At 36.6% G+C, this 22,432-nt stretch overlaps 1 protein-coding gene across 3 annotated transcripts in view; it reads left to right on the top strand.

The window, feature by feature from the left end:
• Positions 1-1,733: 1,733 nt before the first annotated feature.
• The window catches only part of LOC113044055 (nephronectin-like), a 36,212-nt gene continuing 15,513 nt past the window's right edge, over positions 1,734-22,432 (top strand). Inside the window, exons 1-3 of one of the 3 annotated variants that reach the window (XM_026203644.1) lie at positions 1,734-1,834; positions 10,488-10,580; positions 19,759-19,848. In XM_026203644.1, coding sequence (XP_026059429.1) covers positions 1,747-1,834; positions 10,488-10,580; positions 19,759-19,848 — 271 coding nt within the window. In that variant the 5' untranslated portion in view covers positions 1,734-1,746. Of the gene's footprint in view, positions 1,835-10,487; positions 10,581-19,755; positions 19,849-22,432 lie in introns of all 3 variants that reach the window. The other 2 variants (XM_026203643.1, XM_026203646.1) reach the window with 2 other exon arrangements.

Here is a 22,432-nt window from a genome sequence, read left to right as displayed (position 1 = left end):
TTTGGTAATAATTAAAATGCATGTGCACCCCTGGGAACTATTGCAATAAATGACATATTGTGCACCCAAAGTCTTGCACATGCTTGCAGTCAGTTAAAAGTGATGTTTTAATACACTCAGAGGAGATTATATGTTGGTACATAGTGAGTCTGGCCAGTCTGCCTGTGTGTGTGTGTGTGTGTGTGTGATTAAATGTATGTTTCAGGTGAGATACAGTGGAGTGACAGGCAGGAGCCTGGACTCAATCCTCTTAACATGCACGCTGTGTCTTTAGAGGCGTTCTGAAGTCTCCTCTCCCTCTCTGAGCTGCACACGCAAACATCTTCCCTTCCCTGTCACTCTCATTTAGTGCCACCATCACAGTTTCATACTGGAGTGACTGGCAGCAGGACGGCCCGCATTAGCATTTTCACTGCCTTAAATTCAGAGGAACCGAAGCCGATGCAGCATGTGGGCAAAATTCACAATTCACTTCCTGCCTCACTTGTGTAATGCCTGATTTGAAAAATATATAACAATGCCTAGTAGATTAAATATCTATCTATCTATCTATCTATCTATCTATCTATCTATCTATCTATCTATCTATCTATCTATCTATCTATCTATCTATCTATCTATCTATCTATCTATCTATCTATCGTTCATCATCTAAGGATGTGAATTTGGCAAATTCTAGCACATTTGCAAGTCATGAGCTAACTTCTATTGTTCCTGTTGTCTTATCCATTGCATCAGTCAGCCACCTGAGGTTTTATCTATATTCTCAAAGCTTCCGTTGTACTCAGTGACACAGGTGCCGCAGATAAGACCACTGTGAATTATCATTGCGCGGTACCACACCAGAGGCAGATGTTCTCGGATGTTGATGCTGGATACACACACAGAGCCCATGATAAGATGAAGTCTGTCTGTGCTCCTGCTGCCTATAGCTAGAGGGGAGTTATGGGAAATAAGAATGATGTTCTTAGAAGGAGATTTGTTGCATGACCCAACGATGTGAGCGAACAAGACAGATTTTTTGGAAAACATCATATTCTTGGAAACAACGGCGAAGGGCCGTTTAAAACCGATTTTCCATAAAATGGAAAATAAAGATACAGCTGATGTGCTTTTGAATCTGAGAGTTTCTTGGCAGAGCACACTGGGATTACAGATTTCGTTTTTTCCACCAGCAGCGCTCCAAATGTTTTTGTGAAGAAGTAAAACCTTTTAAGGTCTGTGAAAATAAGGAAAAGGGAATGAGCACAGGTCAGATGACGTAACGTAAATGGATCATGGGTAATAGATACAGGGAAAGCACAGCACACAGCCTAAAATTAAACTTCGACTTAATACGCCTGGCTGTATTTAAACAGAGAAGACAAAATAAGAGGGAAAATTAATTGAGCTGGTTATATTTCAAATATAATGTATTTAAAACATTCTCAGTTTTTTATTTTATTTTACTGAAGCTTCAGTGATTATTCCTTGTCCGACAAGTACATGAGCATTGATTCCACATAAAAAAAATACATTTAATTTAAGTCAATCATCTTGAAATGTCAATAAATTGATTCTTTATTTAAAAAAATCTTCCAAACAATATATTGCATGATCTCAAATGTAAAAACGTTCAAGTGGATGGATGGATGCATGGATGGATGGAAGGTAATTCTTTGGAAATGTTATTCCGATGTAACTGATTTCTGTGCAGTGATTGGTCAAGGTCTAATCTTACTGTGTCCTGACAGGTGGCCCAGACAGATGGCCTCGTCCAATGGGCTCTGTCGGTACGGCGCCCGCATCGACTGCTGCTGGGGGTGGACACGTGTCTCCTGGGGCCAGTGCCAGCGTGAGTAACTGCTGCTTTAGGGGTGAACAGTGCTGTGGGGGGCCAGCTAAGGGTGCTTCTAGACTTCCATGATGCTGTAACCTTCCTTTAGCCACTTAACAACAGCACAGCAAGTCACCAGTTGCCATTTGTGAAATGCATTTGAATACCTTAACAAAATTGAACAAAACCTCTGTGGACAATATTCAGTATTCGGTCCTAAGTTTGGCATAATGTTTGACATACTGATTTCCGGGGTCCATTTGATTCCAACACACACTGTAGAATGAACTGGTGACTTGTAATGTCCTCACTGAAGCGGTAGCTGCAAGGTCAGATCACGTGGGCTGGAAATAAGCAAGACTACATCCCGGGACATAATGCTTCTGAATTTCATGCTAACTAACTGGGTTAGACGTAAGAAAATACCTGCCAGTTGTCCGCTTTGTCTGTGAGATATTCTGCATGACACCCAATATTATGTGGTTCAGTCATTTGGAATAATTAAAAGGTACAATGAGCAGTTGCTGCAACAGCACCACATTCCTGCAGGATTAGTTTGAAGTCTAAAAAACTCCACTTGTTAATAAAAAAAATAATTTAAGGAAAAAATTAAGAAAAGAAAAGTAAATAAGATAAGCAAGTATTAAAAATGAAAAAAGGATCACATAAATATTATTAAACAAAACATAAATAGAAATGACAACAGCATTCCTATTCTTAGTCTTAGTCTTAGTCTTAGTCTTAGTCTTAGTCTTAGTCCTAGTCTTAGTCCTAGTCTTTGTCTTATTCTTATTCCTAAATTTAGTTTGTGATTACATTACCCATAATGCCCTTTATTAAAAGTATTAAAAATTATAAAAATGATCACATTGTTATTATTATTATAAAAAATGTAAATACAAATAAAAACAATAACATTATTATTATTATTGTTATCATTATGTTTTTTTTATTGTTGGTTATTTGTTGTTGTTGCTGTTGTCATTTTATTTAAGTTAAATGTTGTTTGTCATTACATTACCCATAATGCCCTTAGTTGGTGCTAGTGTGGTTTGTGCCAGATCTGTAATGTGAGATCCCTAAAGAAAAGTGCCTTCATCTCACACTAGAAGTGATGAGGCCTCTCAAATCTTTCTCAGCATTAATCACATAATGATTTTCAAGTAGGGATTAGCTCATTTTATTGCGTTATTATCATGGAATCAGAGGATGTGCTTCCCCTGCTCATATTAATAGCGTCTTATGCTTCATTTATCAGCTTCCATATGTTCACTACAAACCTAAAAATGATACAGCATGCTTCTGAGCGAATGTTTGACTGCATCACCAAATGGAAGCAGTCTGGTGATGATTCAAGGGCTATTCCGTGATGCATGATGGTATTAGCGGGACAATGTACGGGGCAGCCTGACAAACGCGAGATTCTCCGCATGGCTTGTGCACTTGATAGCCCAGCTGTTGCCTTTGCCACAGAATTGCAGATTGACTGGGGGCCACATGCTGAGGGGCTCCAAAAGCTGACGCTGATGCTTTATGCTTGTAGATTGCCGTTGTTCTGACCATATTTTGTAACATGAAGCAATGTTTTCTTTGTGTGACTGTTGTACGGATGTGTGCAAATGTCTCTCACACTTCACATGACCGAGGTGCAGTATTCTTTGCCCAATGAAGACTGTATTATATGAGTATGCCTGACACAGACTGCTGAGAATGGTAATTGGAAGTAAATAAATATGCACAATGGGCGGTGAACCCACGATTCTATCCTCTATCACGGACGGCAAGGCTGCCAGCAGTTGAACTCGCAATTTTGGCAGAGAATAGAAAGAGCGCGGGGGGACTTCGAGGGCTCCATCATGACTGATTACGGGATCGCTGCATCTCACATCTTCGATGAAATTGCTGCGGTTTGTTTTGGCCGGTTGGTGATCATATGGAGTGAAGATACACATCGAGAGTGAAGGCCGTAATGAATGCATCCCCGAACACAGACTCCTCTGGGAAAGTGAAGTGCTCGCCTCCGAAACGCTTTTCAAATATTCCAGTCAAAGGTTTCGCTAGGCGCCGAACTCATATCTGGCTCCATTCACAGCGCAATAACAGGAACATGAAGCTGCAATATTAGACTGGTCTCCAAACAGCTGGTTTAGGGGGCAGCCCTGGGTTTCGTGGGCTGAATTGGTGATTGAGATTAAACCTCGCACAGCCGAAATTAGATTCATAACACTCATAACACCCTAATCATCTAGAGTTAACAAGATCTCAAGCTGAGGATGAATTTTGATGAAGTTCCTTGTTGTGTGGTGAAATATCTGAAGGAAAAAGGTGGCAGGACATCTTGGACTGTAATCTCTCTCTCTAAAAGCTGGATTTTAAAGGAACGTTGTGGGTTCAATACAACTTAAGCTCTATCAACGGCTTTCATGGCATAATGTGGATTACCACAGATGATCATTTCGACTCATGCCTCAGGTTAAAAAACAGCAAAAATCATAGTTACACTGGAAGGCCATAAGGACAGTTATTGGTTAAAAAAATTGGGGTTAATATGCTTTTTTCCCTTTATATGATCGAAAGTAATGGTATAAGACAATTACAGTAAGTTAAATTACGTTTTTTTCGGTCCATCAAAGAATCATCAAAGAACAAAGATATTAAGCAGCACAACTGTTTTCAGCACTGATAATAAAAAGAAATGTTTCTTTAAATCAGCATGATTTCTGAAGGATCATGTGACACTAAAGAAAGGAGTAATGATGCTGAAAACTCTGCTTTGCATCACAGAAATCATTTTTAAATATATTAGCATAGAAAACTGATATTTTAAATTGCAATAACATTTCACAGTTCTAATGTTTTTACTGTATTTTTTATTGAACATATGAAGTTTTTTGTTGTTGCTAAATCTGTCATTTTCCACACAATACATGAAATACATTGGTAATATAGTTCTTCCACCTAGAAGAGTAATCCCAAATCAAAAATTGCTGTTTTTAACAGAATAAGTTGCGTGAGTGTCTTATCTGAACACCCTTTAATAATCAGTTTGGTGAATCCAAATTTGAGCTCCAGTTAATCTCAGAACAAGGTTATGATTCAGTTACATGGCATATATCAAAGTACTATGGTATTTTCTCGAGAGTAATGTAAGCTGTGTGAGTGGCCGTCACTGCTGGTGCCAAAAGCATCGGTTAATTAGAAGTAATTGGCCCTCATGAGGACGGGTAAGGTCAGGCAGGACAAGGTGGGTGATGGTATCAGAGAACAGGATTTAAGAATTGAACATCGATCTGCAAGGCCAACTATACTGTTCCTAAGCTGCTCCCCAAATACCAGCTCAGCAAAGCATTGCTCAAATGTGTGAGCATCAGTGGTTCGCAGGGGAGTGAGGAACTGCAAAGAAACCTTTGTTACAGAGGCAGCCTCGCCTGGGCAAGAGAACAGAGAACCAGAGGAGTGCAACTCTGTTTTGTGGCTCAATGAATCCAACTTTGAAGACTTTTGGTTTTTCATTCTGCAAACAGTTTGAGCATTGTTGGACAGTGCTTTGATGTTTTGCACTTTGCGACACATTTAATGCATTATATGAAATATTTACTTCTACATTTTTTGAAATTCAGATGTTTGAGGTGGGCCTTTTTATGTTTTTGAAATCTAATGCTCCAATCTAACATCTCTCATGCTTATAAGCATTAAAAATACAGTAAAAGCAGTAATATTGTGAAAATATTATTACAACTTAATTTGTTTTCTGTTTTAATATATGTGACCCTGGAGCACAAAACCAGTCTTAAGTAGCACGGATATATTTGTAGCAATAACCAACAATACACTGTGTGGGTCAAAATGATAGATTTTTCTTTAATGCCAAAAATCATTAGAGTATTCAGTAAAGATCATGTTCCATGAAGATATTTAATAAATTCCCTGTAAATATATCAAAACTTAATTTTTGATTAGTAATATGCATTGCTAAGAACTTCATTTGGACAACTTTAAAGGTGATTTGATCAGTATTTAGATTTTTGTGCACCCTCAGATTCCAGATTTTCATATAGTTGCATCTCGGCCAAATTTTGTCTGATCCTAACAAACCTTATATCAATGGAAAGCTCATTATTTCAGCTTACAGGTGATGTACTGTATGAATCTCAATTTCAAGAAATTTCATAAAATTGACCCTTATGACTGGTTTTGTGGTCCAGGGTCGCATATTATTTGATGCAAAGCTGAATTTTCAGCATCATTACTCCAGTCTTCAGTGTCACATGATCCTTTTGAAAATATTATAATATGCTGAATTGCTGCTCAAGAAACATTTCTTATTATTATATAATACAGCTGTGCTGCTTAATATTTTCCTCTTTATTTATTTTTGTTGATTCTTTGATGAATACAAAGTTTAAAAGAACAGTATTTATTTGAAATGTGTATTTATTTAGTGCCATTTTGATCAACTGAATGCATAATAAAAATATTAGTTTCTTTAAAATAAAATATATATACTCTCAGAAATAAAGGTACAAAAGCTGTCACTGGGGCAGTACCTAATTGTGTATATGCATGAATACATTATGAGAACATGTGAAATGTGAGTGACATAATGCTTTGTGTATGTGTGATTGTATGTTATGCATTTGTAATGCTTGTCCAGCATGGCTCCCATGTAATGTTTTCATCTCACATTTGGACCAAGCTTCCTTCTTTTTTTTTTTTTTGTCTGGCCGTTTGTTTTGCAGCTCTCTACGTCTTAACCCGCAGAGTATTCGGGATGAGGTGCCAACCCCAAGGTTAGCGCCACATCATATTTCCTTTGCAATCATCTTGCCTGAGCGTCATTCAGAGCATGCATCCGCTGAATCCCGAGTTCCCGTTTATTTATAGTCCCCCACACGCTCTCCTCCTTTGAGAATATCCTGATATCCTGTGAACACTTTACACCTGCTCCTGCCACCATATGAATATCTGGACCCTCTAGGATATTTGGATATCACTGTTTATATTCACTCATTTGTTTGCTCCCCAACGTAAACCTCAAAGGGTCTCACATCAAGAGTGTTTTTGGTCGTTTTAATACTTTTATTTACAGCATGTGAGAGAGAGGACAGGAAATGGAGAACGGAAACAGGAATTTTTGCAAGCCAAATATAAACTTGCATCACCCACAAAGCAGCTAAATGTCATCCATCTATTTTTTTGTGGGTAACTTAGAATGGATAACACATGTCCCAAGCAAAATAAACAAGAAGGGGAAAAAGCTATTTGTTCTGTAAAGAAGATTAACATGATTAACATGACATGATTTTGTAGTGCTAGAATATTTTTTACATGAAAGTTAAATATATTAATAATAGATTAATAATATATACATAGTGTGTGTGTATATATATTTACATTTATTCATTACACATATATATATATATATATATATATATTAAATAAATATATTAAATATTAATGTGATATGAGTGAGTTATATATGTATTACACACACATTTTATATAATTTCTTTATTCACATTTATACATTTGCTTTTTTATTTTATGTGTATTTAATTGTATTTATTTATTTACATATTTTAGGGTAATTATAGTGATTTTTTATGTTTAAGATAAATACAATGTAATAAATGGTAATATACACAGGTGTATATATATGTATATATATATATATATATATATATATATATATATATATATATATATATATATATATATTTGGCCATTTTGTCATTTATTGCTTCATTTAGTCATTAATTTATTAAATAATTTGATTAATCCATTAATAATTTATAGAATTATCTATATGTATCTAAACAAAGACAACATTTACAATCAGTCAAATATCTGAGGATGAATGACAGGTTTGGCACAAACCACTAGGCTAGGGCTAAACAAGGGTTATTGATCTTTCCTACTCTTACTAGAGAAATCGTTATTAGCCTTTCAAATTCTTAGTGCGACTTATTCTGAATCAGATTCATCAATTCTGCTTTCTGGCGTATGTCTGTGAAGCTGCCGTCCGCTCATGTGGCGTCGGAGCGCATGGACTGATAGGTATGCTATGCCGAGAATGAAAGTCTCCGGGGATGGAGGAGCACTTGTGCCAGTCGTTTTGAAGCCAGCGGGACCATTTGATGTGGTTTGTCAATAAAGGGGACTTCCTTTGGCCCATTTCGCCTGTGGTTTGCGTTCCAAGTGCCGGTATTCACTGAACCGGACCGCAGCAGATAGGTTTCCCTTTAAAGCGCCTTCCTTAAGCTCTTCATTCGTCAGCACTTAAAAATATAACCAATGCCTGTGATCACACGGTGTCCCGCCTGGATTAATCCATGATTTCATCACATTTGATAACTGTCTGGACGGCGAGATAAGGCAGCCGCCCGGATAAACTCTCAATGTCAGAGAACTTTGCCTCTTTCCTTGTTTGTCCCCTGCCAGCTGAGGCTTTACCACCAAATTAGGGCCCGTGTTTGTCCTTTTGTGTTTTAACCTCAGGGTTTGATCTCACTGCTCAGCCTCCATATTGAATAACGCAGGTTAAAACCGAGGTGAACATGTACCTTTGATAAGCTTACTCAGTCTAATAAGGTAGAATGAGACGGGATGATTCTTATCTCGCTGTTTTTATTTTTTGCCAGAGTGGGCTAAAGCCTTTCCGCCTTCTTGCAGTTTGAACGGGATGAAAATAGATATGTGTGTCTTTAATCTACTGTACACACCAGCAGGATCCAGTCTTGCATTCACCATCTGGGGTCCAGTGGGTTTTGAGTTGCAAAGACCTCAAATGTTTAAGTCTTAGTCATATTGTCACATGTTTGTGTACTTGTGGTGTATTCTTAGCTCCTCTCTCATTGTGAGAATGGCACCAGTGAGGAACATTAACAGCTCTGATAGGTCTCCATAATTGGAGACTCAATGAAGCTTTGAATGAAAATGAGTCTCAGCTGACTGCAGACTCGGCTATGAAGCAGTGTTGAGAGTTCTGCTGTAAGCCTGGTCTGGTCTGGTCTGGTCTAATGTCACAGACGTACAGCAGCTGGTGTTTTGTGTTACAGTGTACAGATCAAACTGTGCACACTCAGGCTCCATAGAATAAGACTGCAAATGAGTCTGGAAAATATGTGCTGCACTGCAGGGGATAAAGTTGCTCGGCTAAATAGGGAACCTCTTTTGAATACACTACCTGTCAAATATTTTTTTTATAATATTTTTTGTTGAAAAAAAGTCTTAAATTTCCACCAAGGCAGCATTTATTTAATCAGAAGCACAGTAAAAACTGTAATATTGTGAAAATATATTTGAGTATATTTTTATATATTATTTATTCCTGTGATATCAAAGCTTCATTCCTCCTGTCTTCAGTGTCACATGATCCTTCAGAAATCTGATTTCCTGCTCAATGTGTTTTCAGTTTCATTACTGCTTCATTATAAATGGTTTTTATTATTGACGAGACTAAAATTAGCTTTTGTTGCTTACCATTTTTGTGATAAATTTTACATATTCAAATTAAAAAGTTATTTAAATCATATTGAATAATAATATTCCATTTTATGACAGTGTTTTTAACTGTATTTTTGAGCAGATAATGTGGCCTTGGTAAGAGTCTTCTTTCAAAAACATAAAAAAAAACTTTGAGCGGTAGTGTACACAAAAATAAAATAAATATAAAATAAAAGTAAAAGAATAACTATTGTTTTATTATATAATAATATTTTTAATACATTTAATCCTGTTTTTAATGAATAAATAAATACACACACACACACATACCTCTCTTGCCTTTGTTTATTAATACTGGAGACCCATTTTATATATATATATATATATATAAATCTGCATGCAAAATGAATTAAATAACAAGACATCTTTGACATTTACTGTTAATAAATATTTGTAATTTTAATAGTAAAAGACTGTAAAAAATTTTTTTTTAAATACGGTACAAATGTCAAATGGTTAGCAGCAAGTTCCCTCTCTACATATGGTAAATTACTTTAATTGATCTAATGTGACATTTTAGTTTTACAGTAAAACACTGTTAAATGTACAGATTTTAGAAGTAAAAACTAATTTATCTTATACTTTAAAGTGTTTCCTTACATTTATTGGTATTTCGTTTGTTGTCAGTTATGTACAGTAGGTTTTTATGTTACACATAGTGTTGTTAAATGAATGTTTATTGCATTATTTTAGTGCCGTGGGTTACCATGAGAGTAGTATAAAATGGTCATTTGCCTCTTTTTCTCATATTTTGAAAATGCAGATCCTAAATTTACCCCGTATCAACTCTGAGGTTGTTTTCCTCCAGTCTAGATCTCAAAGGTTTCTGATGTTGCTCAGCTCTGGGCTGTTTCCCAATCCAAATGTGAGATTTAATGAGTCATAAAGCAGAAGTGAGGTGGACCGTGTCCCAGGTTCATTAAAATGACCAAAGCAAACAATGAATTATTGATGTAGGGGGCGAGCGTTCCAAAATAATGTTTTAGTGGATCTCTTGCCACAGTGTCCTGGAGGTCTAATTGTACAGACACTTGTTTCCCACAGCAAGAAAGGCTGCTTTTTTCTTAGCAGGAAAACTAAAGGCTGTTTTGTTACATGTTTCCATGTCTACTGCATAGACTCTGACATTGGCTGTAAAGTGATACTGATGATCTTTTCGTCTACAGCGGTGTGTCAGCACGGATGCAAACACGGAGAATGCGTGGGACCCAACAAATGCAAGTGCCATCCAGGTTATACAGGAAAAACATGCAACCAAGGTAAGAGTTAAAGTAAAAAAAAAAACATTTGAAAATGTGATATAAAACTGTATTTAACAACTATTTTTAACTGTTCTTTTTTTTTAAATAAATGAAAAAAGAATATTTTAAACAGTACTGTAACTGTTTAATTCCAATTTAAATAAATGCAGTACTTTTTATTTAATTTCCCTTTCTTTTGTGTGTGTGCGTGTGTATGTGTGTGTGTGTGCTTTCGTGAAGTATAAAAAGTAGAGCCTATATCTAAACATTTTTTTTTTTTTTCATATATTTGTATTTTTGGCCCAACATTTTGCATGCACATATGCATGTGAAAACTTTGCATGCATGATCATGATTTTAAATGAGAAATTATCAAAAAAAAAAATGTTAATCATTATTTTAACAGCTCAGATTGACCTGCAACAAATCAGCCTCTCTATTCCAAAGCACCAATTTGTCACTTGCATTATTTAAAAGCCTCTGGATGTAGATGTCACCCTTTGGCGCTAGACAGAACAATGTATTGCCACTAATGGGCTTTTGTATTGAGTCGTAGTGATTCAGGATGTGAGGTTTCCCTTAAGCAGATAATATCTCAATTACTGCCCTAAGAACCCTGCACCTAAAATAAAACGGAGCCGGGGGACTAAATTCTGTCTGAAGTTGTCTCATCAGAAGAACGCTGGCGTCTGAGATAACCCCTGATTTAAAACAGCACATTTCCATTTGAGAGGAGAAGGCTGGGAGACTTAAAGAGAGGATTCTGTGCCCTTGGAAGGCAAAGGGAGAAGGTGTAATTAAAAGACGGGAAGGAAAGGCAAAACAATCCCCTCTGGAATGTGGAATAGAATCTTTTCGATTTTTCCCTTGCGTCATGGTTTCATGTCAGGTCGATGAGACTGCTTTTGCCTTGCCGCAGCGGGTGGAAATGTTTTCTTTTATCGTGCGTTTCTATCAGCTTCGCTGGGCTCCCGTGGCAAGAGCGATTAAAAGAATCAGATGGTTTTTAGAGGTAATGACAGATGATTATCATGCCGAGGGCTTATTTGTCTTGCATGTTTAAAACTTTGACAGGTGCTGGTTAGCGCGGACACCTGGGTGGCATATTAAAATCATCAGTGCAAATAATTAAGCCTTTAATTTTCGGTGCGACTGACTGAAGTGCTTTTCAAGCCGCTAAGTGTTTTTGTTTATTGCAATTATCTGTAGCAAAACAATCAGCATGCAAACCCAATTATACCACACAAGATGCCCAATCACTTTAAGATTATGTAATAATTTATAATATTATTCAATATTTTTTGAATCCTGTGTGAAATCACAGTCGATGCTTTCCAGCGTTTGATCCTAGCAATGCAATGATTACCGAAAGCTCTCCAGAACAAGCATTTCTTATGATTCATATTCAGTATAATATCTATATAGCTAAGATACCAATATAAATGTAAGAGCACACTCAAACCTGATTTATTAAGAGCACAATTGCATGCAACAGATATGTGATATGTGACTTAGTATAAAATAGTCATGCAAAAAATAAAACACAGAAATAGGTTGGATTTTGCATGTTAAAATGCAGGGTTATGAAATATCTTGTTTCTTTTTTGCTCTATCAAACTTGCACATTTCATATATAAACCAGGGTCTCAGTGTTAAAAGGATCCGCTATGAGTGATTAGTGTGCAGATAAACCACGAGGAGAGCTGAACAGAAATAATGATAAAGAGCTTAATACTAAATCCATGGCAATGAGGTGGGATAACACCCACAAAGTTAAATAACCAAATCAGGATTTAAAGGTGATACGTGTCACTGTTTCCATCTTAAAATACTTTCACCTATCCCGGTTTAACATGCAAAGACAAGTATGTCATTTTTCGCTTGATTTTTAAGGGCAAACACTGGGTTCTGTAGTCCTATTAAAATGTCATATTTTGATAGTAAATATAAAATACTACTGCTTAGAAATGTTAATTGCATATGTTTGGGGCAAAACTATTTGTTTATTCAAATCAAGTTTGGCTGGTTACACTTTACCTTTAGGTTATATTGCATATTTGAAAGGAATGCATTTTGAAGACATTTCTTTAGTTGAACACTGTTTGACATTTGTCATCTTGATCTTTACAGACGCACATATATCCCTGGTGACTGTAGGACAGCAGTTCATGTAACTCAAACTCTAACTGCAGCCTGCAAAATGCCATGAAGAGCATCTGTAATAAAGCAGTGAGCCACAAAAGGCCGTGATTTTATGTTTCATAAAATGATGTAATTCCGACTGGAAATACTGATTGGATGAGTTGCATTTAAAGAGCCAGTAAGATGAAAATTCTAAGCTTCCTATCACTGTTTATAAGTCCTGTACATTAGGTTTAAATCCATCCAAGGTTAAAAAACATTGTCATTTTGTCAAAATATCATTTTAAAATTACCTCAATTCTCAGAGATCCCCAAACGGTTCGCGCGAAGCTGTTCAAAAGTTTCAGTTTCCTTAAACCACACCTTTCGATAACATACTGTGTTCTGATTGGTCAACTAACATAGTCAGGTTTGATTGGTTGTTCCGCACACACCTCCACAGTAAACTATGCGTTAGCATCTGTTTGGGGTGAATTATGTCTTATTCCTTTCACCGCGAAGCAAACAGTAAAATAAAAAACTTGATCAGTCTCGCTGCTTTTTCTTCTGTGTGGGTGTATTCAAGCCGCGCGCTTCAGTTTGAATCTGAATAGCGCGTTCAGCGCAGGGGCGTGGTCACATTAGATATAATGAAGGGAGACGTGAAAAACAGACATCACGTTGTTTTCATATGGATTACTTTATCACAGAATATCTGTTTTCGGCAGCACTTGTTTCGTTTTAAAGTAGACATGTCAAGCTTTCTATAGATATCTCTCTCATGTCTCTTCGTTGAGAATTCACGGCGTTACACTTCATTTTAATGACGTGTTTGTAAATGAAGATCAGCACAAACAAAGGCAGCAGACATACTGATAAGACGCTCGGGAGAAAACAGACACATAACTTCATAATCATACTTCGCGTTGTGATTCGGAGATGCTCGTTGGTCTAAATAAAGTTGGTAATGAACCCTCTTTTATGGCCAAACGCTTTGAAAATCCCGCCTTGTACTCACCGAGATTAGAAAAGCAGTCATCAGTGAAATGTTGTGAACACAACAAAAGAGGTTTGTTGTACTGCTCTGTTATTGTGGTAAAAGTGAATTTTAGCCATTGGTTCTTCTGATCTTCATTCTTTGGCAGTGAAAATAAAACAAACTTGCCTTTACAATTAAAAACACACTGTCTCCTCGACATGATGCTCTCACACCAACCAGAGCGTCTGTGTGGGGGGCGGGACAGGTCAGAGTTCGTTTCTCCCAAGACGATAGGCGGAGATTATTTTGCTAAGTCCTCCTAGTGACGTACATAGAGATGGGCAAAAGATTTGAAATCTATAACGACTCGTTTCAGCGATTCAGAGTCGACTCCTTACTTTAGAAGCCAATAACTTTATAAATCGTGTACTTTTTGGTTTAATTACTTTGCACATTGTTTACACTGATGGACAGCTACATCATACACTGTAATACAGCTAATTCTTGATTTCCCATCTGTGTGGCTCTTTAAAGAAGTTGCAAACTTTATCAGCATGACAAAAATGTGTTTACGGTTGCCACTATTTAACTGATGTGTGCAATCTCAAGAATTAATTTTATAACAAAGTCTTGATCATATTTATTTATTTTTGCAGTTGAAGCGCGATTAGCATTCGGCTCCTTTGATCTGCTTGATTTTGTCAGCAGTTGCTCTTCACTGTAACATCACTGTCATGGAGATGATATGAGGCAGATGGGCATCTTTGCCCAGAACAAATAAACTCATTAAAACGCTAATCCATTTAGGAGTGAAGTGACACAGAGCTGCATTCGGCTCTCCGTGGATCAAATCAATTTTATAAGATGCTAATTTTCAGTGGGGGTCTCTGTAAATGAGAATCTGCTTACCTGCTGTTCCCAAGGCCTGTCAGGAATCCATTACAGGGTGTCAAGTATCGTAAAATACTTTCAGACATGAAGATGGATCTGCTTTTTGGGGAACGCACGTCTAACAATGCGACCTCTGTGTCATTCTCTTTATAATCCACGGAAAACACTCATTTTATTAAAAGGATAGTTCACCTGAAAATTCTACTCATCTTTAAGTTGCCCTAAACCTTTGTGAATTTATTTCAGCTGTTGAACTCAAAAGAAGATATTTTAATGGAGACATATTATGCCCCTTTTTACAATTCCATATAAGTCTTAGGTGTCCCCAGAATGTGTCTGTGAAGTTTCAGCAAATACCTATATATATATAAAAAAGCCTTTTCTTGAGCAGAAGCAGAAACACACTGTTTTTTTTTTTTTTTGTGCATTTCTCTTTAAATGCAAATTAATGCTCTCTGCCCCCTTTTCCTGAATAGGAGTGTGCATATACTGAGCTCATACTGTACCTCAGATGCTCTTCTTGAAAAAAAACAAAACAAAAAAAACATCTGTTTGGTTTTAATAATCATGTTTATCACACTGAAATCATGCGTTTTAAATCAAATTAGTTAGTATATTGCTATTCACTGTAAAATATCAGTATATTATATTACTTCAGATAAAGTGTTTTCTGAGCACACACATCCGAAGTGAATGCACCGAAAGTGGTTGTCACATGGCATGCAAGCACTAAACTAAGTTCTCTTTCATGTCTCATTGCGCTTAAACTGTCAAATGCACACAAGTTTATGTTAAAAACATACAGGAGTTACAAAAACAGTCAATTATGTCTGTGAAGTTAAACAGCTTGGAAATAAATCACGTTTATATTAGATCTGTGTGGCAGCAGAGTAATATACAGTGAACAAATCAATAAATGCACTGCTCTCTTGTCTCCTCTGAGGCTGGGACTCTGCGAGGCAGTGTTCTGTGCTCATCTGTGCAGCCAAAGACAGAACAGTTAGCATGCTTTGCTCAAACCTTCACCATGGCGTTACAACGGTACACTGTTGTCACTTTTGAAAACAAAGTGGCAGCACTGTGAGTGGGAACGTGCAGATTACGGAGACTTTTAATTATAATAAGATCCCTTTTCTACGTCACGGGATGGGGGACTGAAATCTGAACGGCTCGTTTAAAAAAAAAAAAGCTTACAGAGAAAGGCTTACCAAACAAATTTCCTGGGTTGTTCTTTTTCACGTTTTCTGGGTTGGCAGATTATAACATGAAAAAAGTTTAAAGAATGCTGGCAGCCAAACAGTTGACAGTAGCCATTGACTTCCATTGTATAGAAAGAAATACTATGGAAGTCAATGGGTGCCGTCAACTGTTTGGTTGCCAGCTGTCTTCAAAATGTATTTTTTTTGTGCTCAACAGAAGAAACTCAAACAAGTTTGAAACAAGGGGGGTTGAACAAATGATGCCAGAATTTTCATGTTTGGATTGTTTTTGTCTTTAAAAAGAGCATATCATGGAACATCTGCTGTTTGCGATTATTTTTAATATCATGCATAAATTGTCATGACTGCCAGACAGATATAACTAAAATAGATGTTCCAACATAGTCTCTTGTCAAACTTTAAGTCATTTGGCAAAAAAGTAAGATGATATATTCGTTGGCTCATGTAAAATGTACTATACAACATTCAGCTTGATTGGACTGAATTCTGGCTGATTTGGGGCATTTTTAATTGGTCAGCCTGAGAGACAGGTTCAAACCTGTTTTGTTCATATTAATGTTTACATTTTGAACACCTTATTCAATATAAGTAGAAGTAGGCCATATATAAATGTGAAGTTAAACTATGACTTTTTGATGCAAGAAACCTTTATATGTAGTCTTCAGGGCAAACATAAAGTAAAAAGTGTAAAATAGTCTCTTTAATGTTTTACTTGGTGCCTTCTTGTTACAAAACCATAAAACTCACCACCATATGGACGTACAGGTTTCAAAAGCTGACAGTCTACATCAATGTTTCATTTTGGCATGCCAGGGGGATAATAAGGGTTAATGTGTTTTGTGTTTTGAAAATCTCTGTTCATTTCCTGGTATTATTTAGGAGTCGGAAAGCCAAGCACAGCTGATGGGATTAAATGGGATTCTTTCCATGTCATCATATAATTAAACTGTAAAGCATTGTTCTGTAACACTACCATTCCCTCTTCTCATCTTTTCTCCAGTGTCAATCACAGGCAGTCGTTGATACTGTACTGGATATTTTTAGACTATAAACACCACTATTTTGGGGTTTTGTCTTCTTGTTAATTGCCTAAAGCAGTAATTCTCAAAGTGTGGTCCGCGGACCACTAGTGGTCCGCCATCGCCCCCTAGTGGTCCGCGAAACGATGACCTAAACTAGGCAAGTGTTTGGAGCCAGACATTGATGTGTGATAAGCAGCACCACCCGTCTCATTAATATTCATGTTAAGTTTTAGATGGAAATCTCAAAATCTAGAATCCACAGATCTATTAGTTTTGTAATGTACTAGTTTTTGTTTCATGTGTAAAATCCCAGTAATTTCAGTGACATTGGACATTAAGGGGAACATTCTTTTCAGCATTTTATTGTTACCATAGTTACAACCATAGATTTCCTATACAAACCACCTCAGTTTTAAACTAATGGCTCTTTGGAATGGCATTAAGTGGGACCTAGGCTGTTACAGCATGTTTAATTGCAGTTTTTTTTCCACATGTGCAGTTTGTTGTTCATATTAAGCTGCAACTCATTTCACATTTACTTTTTCAAATTAAATAAAAATGTATATAATAATTTCTGATCATATTATTGCATTTGTGTTTGAATAATTAGTTTTTTACTTGAAACAGTTGCATATTAAATTTAGCTTATCCTTCCTATTTTGTTGGTTTTTGGGGGCGTGTTAGAGTGGGATTCTGTTAGGTGGTCCTCAGAAAAAAATTGGAAGATAAAGTGGTCCTTGTGCTGAAAAAGTTTGAGAAACACTGGCCTAAAGTAATGTCAGCTGCTCCAGAAGAAAAAGGGAACCAATTTTTCCAGTCATGATGGTTGGTTCTCACCATGTAATTATGCACTTTTTTTAATTTCTCCAAAAGGAAAGAAAAATCATCTGATCAGCATCTGCTTTCTCCATTTTCTGCAGACCAGCGATGTAACCTTTTCCTTCAAAGAAATCATAAAAGCAAAATTGCCTGAAACAGTACTGGCAGCCCATTTACATTTTATTTTCGAGTGAAACATTTGACAATAAATTTAAAAAATTAAAGCTGCAGTAGGTAACTTTTGTAAAAATATTTTTTTTACATATTTGTTAAACCTGTCATTATGTCCTGACAGTAGAATATGAGACAGATAATCTGTGAAAAAATCAAGCTCCTCTGGCTCCTCCTAGTGGTCCTATTGCTATTTGCAGGAATACCATCGCTCCCGGTAAGAAACAACCAATCAGAGCTGCGGTCCGTAACTTTTTTATGTGTTCAGAATTCACAAAATGTATATAATAAGCGAGTGCACCATGAATCCATTTTCCAAACCGTGTTTTTAGCTCGTCCTGAATCACTAGGGTGCACCTATAATAAGTGTTTATATTCGGACTATTTTAGATTGCTTTGGCGGAGTAACCCAGTACCTTTGTGATTCTTCATAGACATGAACCAAGAGAAGTAGTTCCGGCTACGATGTTCTTCCGCAAGACGCAAGCAGTTCTGTTTATTAACCGCTAGAGCGTCAAAAGTTACCTACCGCAGCTTTAACTACAACCATCATACTTTTCTGAAATGAAAAGCCTAGACATTTATTAAAGGTGTCATATGATGCTTTTTTTAAAGTTTAACACAATGTGTTGACATTAATGTTCAAAAACACATTCTTTTTCAAATACTGTTGATTATTGTAGGTCCTCTATGCCCCGCCTCTCTCAAATGCTTTGGTTTCTACAAAGTCCCTCCTTCTGCTCTGATTGGCCAGCTGACCCAGTGCATTGTAATTGGCCGAACACCTCAAGCAATGTCGGAAATATAATGCCCCTTTCCATAATCACGAGCTTCATCTTTCAAAATAAATGTGAAGACAATTAATAATGTCCTTAGTTTTACAATCAGTTCAGGCCCGAAAGGGGAACAGAGTGATGTGACAGACAGTGATGAAGCTCTTATGTGTTTGCAGTACACAAGCCACAGACGGTTAAGACAACACACACAACACACACAGCAGTCAATACTCAAAAGCAACTTAGACTAATAACAAAACATACTTACAGTAGTTGATTCAGAAGCACCAGAATGTAGTAGCAAAGTCAGAATTACCTTCTCTCCTAGGTTCACGAAATGGTTGTCCATAAAATGCATTGCTGTTCTGTTATAAGTAATCTTAAAGGTTCCTAAATGCATCTACTTTCAGAAGGTCAAATAAAGTGCTTTTGGGTTCACCCAGTTACACACAGCATCTCCCTGACATGTCTGCTTCAACACTAACTGTGTTAATGAAACCAAGCCTTCTTTCTTTGTGTGAACATTTGGGCGGCATTACGCAAATATTCCCACATTGTGACATAGACATGTGAGGGCATGTTTGAACGAGGGCCGTGGCAGAGTCTTAACTTTGATTAAAGAATATCTCTTTGGATTTGAGACTTTAGTCTTTGCAACTTTACAGATCTTCTTCATGCACCAAGAGCTTGTAACACTCCAAAGAGAAAGGAAAAATGTAAATAGCATCATATGACCCCTTTAAACTAAATCAAAACGTACCCTATTTATTTAGTTAACATAAGTTATAATATACACTATACAGTGTATATATATATATATATATGTGTGTGTATGTGTGTGTGTGTGTGTGTGTGTAAAGTACTTATTTATTTCAGATTTCTATATGTATTTGTTTGAAGTATTACTTTTTCCCTCTCTTCTGATGTAGCTGGGGATGATATTAATGAACATTATCATAGCCTGAATTTCACAATCAAGCCCTGTTGTACACTGTTTGCTCTGCATATGCTGAAGTTAAAAGCGCCGCCAGTGCCGTTTCATTATATCTACTCATTTGCATATAATCTTTACTGAATAATATTATTATTCTCCTCTACAGGAACACGGACAGCTCAAAGATGTGTTTTATAAATGTGTTTGTCCACGTTATCCTGTGTGCTGTTATCTGTTATCTGTTTTCCTCACTCCTAAAGAAGAGCAGGGCTATGTTAGCCCCCCATTATGGCACAGTCGCCCTCCCGTTTATGTTCCCATGGACCACCAGCCGATTGCGGTGCCTTCGGAGGGTGAGCTAATCCTCTGTGTGTGATTTTCTTGTAAGACCGCTTACCGGATGATGCCTGCGTCTGCCCCAAGCGCCACCCCTCTGGCCCAAGTGCATGGTGCAGCGAGAGTGAATACTTTCCCTTTAGCAGATCCTCAAAGCCTCCACAGGCATGGCCGGAATGACACGGAGAAAGCCATGCATGCCTTGGCAGAAACACACACACACACATAAAGCCTTTAAGAGGCTGTTCTGCTTCACCCTGCTCTCCGTCTCCTACACACACATCCTGTCTGTGTCTGTCAGTTCCTCTGAACTTCTAAAGCAGGGCATCTTTCATCTGCGAGCATTCAAGTGGCTGCCCGGCTGCTCTCTTTCTCTTTAACCTTCTGCCTGTCTCCTCGATCTCAGGCCCATCTCCTACTGCCAAACAAATATCCTGTCATTCAAAAAGTGTCTGTCATGTTATTGTTGCTGTTGTTGTTGTTGTCTGCCTCTGAGGTCATTCTGTTTGCACTAAAGGTTGTCAGTTTCAAGTGAACTGACCATAGTAACAGTAGCCAAATTTCCAAAATCAATGCAGTCATTTTTATGGTGACATTTATTTTTTAGTGGTGGTAAAATTATATGTGTATTTATGTGCGTTTGTTATTTATCTATGGAATAATAGTTATTATTATTATTATTTTTTTCTTATCTCTGTTTGAATAATGTATGGATGCTGGGGTAGAGACAAAAGCTGCTCTTATAACTTTGCAACTTTATATAATATAATATAATATAATATAATATAATATAATATAATATAATATAATATAATATAATATAATATAATATAATATAATATAATATAATATAATAATATAATATAATATAATATAATATAATTTAATAAATGTATTTAAATCATTTTAATTTCATGAGATGATGTTTAATATAAAGATGTATGATGTTTATTAATAATAATAATAAGATGATAATAATAACCATGTAAGAAAAACACTATAAAAAGCAGATGTTTACTACTACAATTATATAATTATTATTATATATCATTATAATGATCAACCATGCAGAACATTCTAGAATTGACTTTTAGATTAATTAACACCACATTTTCTTCAGAAAATTAAATATATATATATATATATATATTGTTGCTTTTACAGAATTAACAATAACTGTTGTAACTGAATGACAGATGGTAAATGTTTTAAGGGTGGCGTGATGGCTGGTGAATAATCTCTGTAATCAGGTTTTTATTGGTTAAGTGCAGCTCTCAGAATAGGCCGCGGTCACACTTTCCTTATGGTGTGAACTCATTTCGTCTACCTGCTCTCTGTTCTGGGTTTTCAACACCTTCACACCTCCTACCCTCCGTTTTCTCCCTTCAGACTGGACCATTTATTTTTTGATTTCATATCATTAGTTGAGTATGTGTTGCTGCTCGGAGCTGTCTCTTGTCAAGGATGGCTATTCTGGGAATGTGACATTTCATTTCCGCTGTTTTCAGCTTTATTTGAGTGAGCAAAAGTCCAATGAGTCGTCACTGAGTCTTAGTCTGCTCTTCACCTCGCCTGACAGAAGCACGAGGTGCTTCGTTTTTCTAAATCTTCTTTCTGAGATGAATTTGTCTACATACTGCTCAGAGAGTCGAGCTCCTGTCTGAACCACTGAGACTTCACAATACAGACAAGAAAGAAAGTCAAGGTGAAGAAGTAGATTTCATATCACTAAAGTCTGATTATTATATTTCGGTTTTAAGAAAGGCATAATACGTAGTTATTTCTTAAAGAGATAGTTCCCCATAAAATGTCTATTCACTCATTCCAACTCATATTCATGAAAAATAAAAAAACAGCAGATGTTTAAAGGAATAGTTGACCAGAAATGAAAATTGATTTACCCTCAGGCTTTCCAAGGTGTACAGTAGATGAGTTTGTTTCTACATTGCATCAGATTTGGAGAAATTTAGCATTGCATTTCTTGCTCACCAATAGATCCTCTGCAGTGAATGGGTGCCGTCAGAATGAGAGTCCAAACAGCTGATAAAAAACATTTTTTTAACTATATTTTCATATTAATATCAACATTATTTTATCATGAATTAGAATAATTAACGTGAAATACTTCAATAATATTGTATCATTTAATGATTCATCGCAATAGTCCCATTTTCAACCCTTTCTATTTGTTTCTATCAACAACAAAGTGTTGCAAACGGCCAGATGAAATCCAGAAGAAAAGACTGTGTCACGCAAGGTCAGCGTTAGTCAATTATGTCCCCAGTCATCATGAAATTGCTGCCTAATTGTACATTTAAATTCAGTCTGCGTGTGTAATCACAGCTTCAGTGGCTCGGAGCTGTGTGCTTGCAGAGAAATGTCATACGGTTTGAGAAGGTGTTAAAGACTCGGCCCACTTTTCTATTCATGCATAGTTTTTCATTGCACTGAAGTGGTTAAACTTTGCAACGGAGATATTTATGTAATCTTTGTTTCGAATATAATAGGCGACTCATGCTAAGATGATTTAGGAAGTGGTTGTAGCTGTCCTAATCATTCCCGCTGAGAGACCTCCCACCGCTGCCAATTAGCATTAATACA

The sequence above is a fragment of the Carassius auratus genome, chromosome 26, assembly GCF_003368295.1.
Source record: "Carassius auratus strain Wakin chromosome 26, ASM336829v1, whole genome shotgun sequence".
NCBI lineage: Eukaryota > Metazoa > Chordata > Actinopteri > Cypriniformes > Cyprinidae > Carassius > Carassius auratus.
The sequence above is the reverse complement of the archived record's forward strand: the minus strand, read 5'-3'. Positions and strand labels throughout refer to the sequence as shown.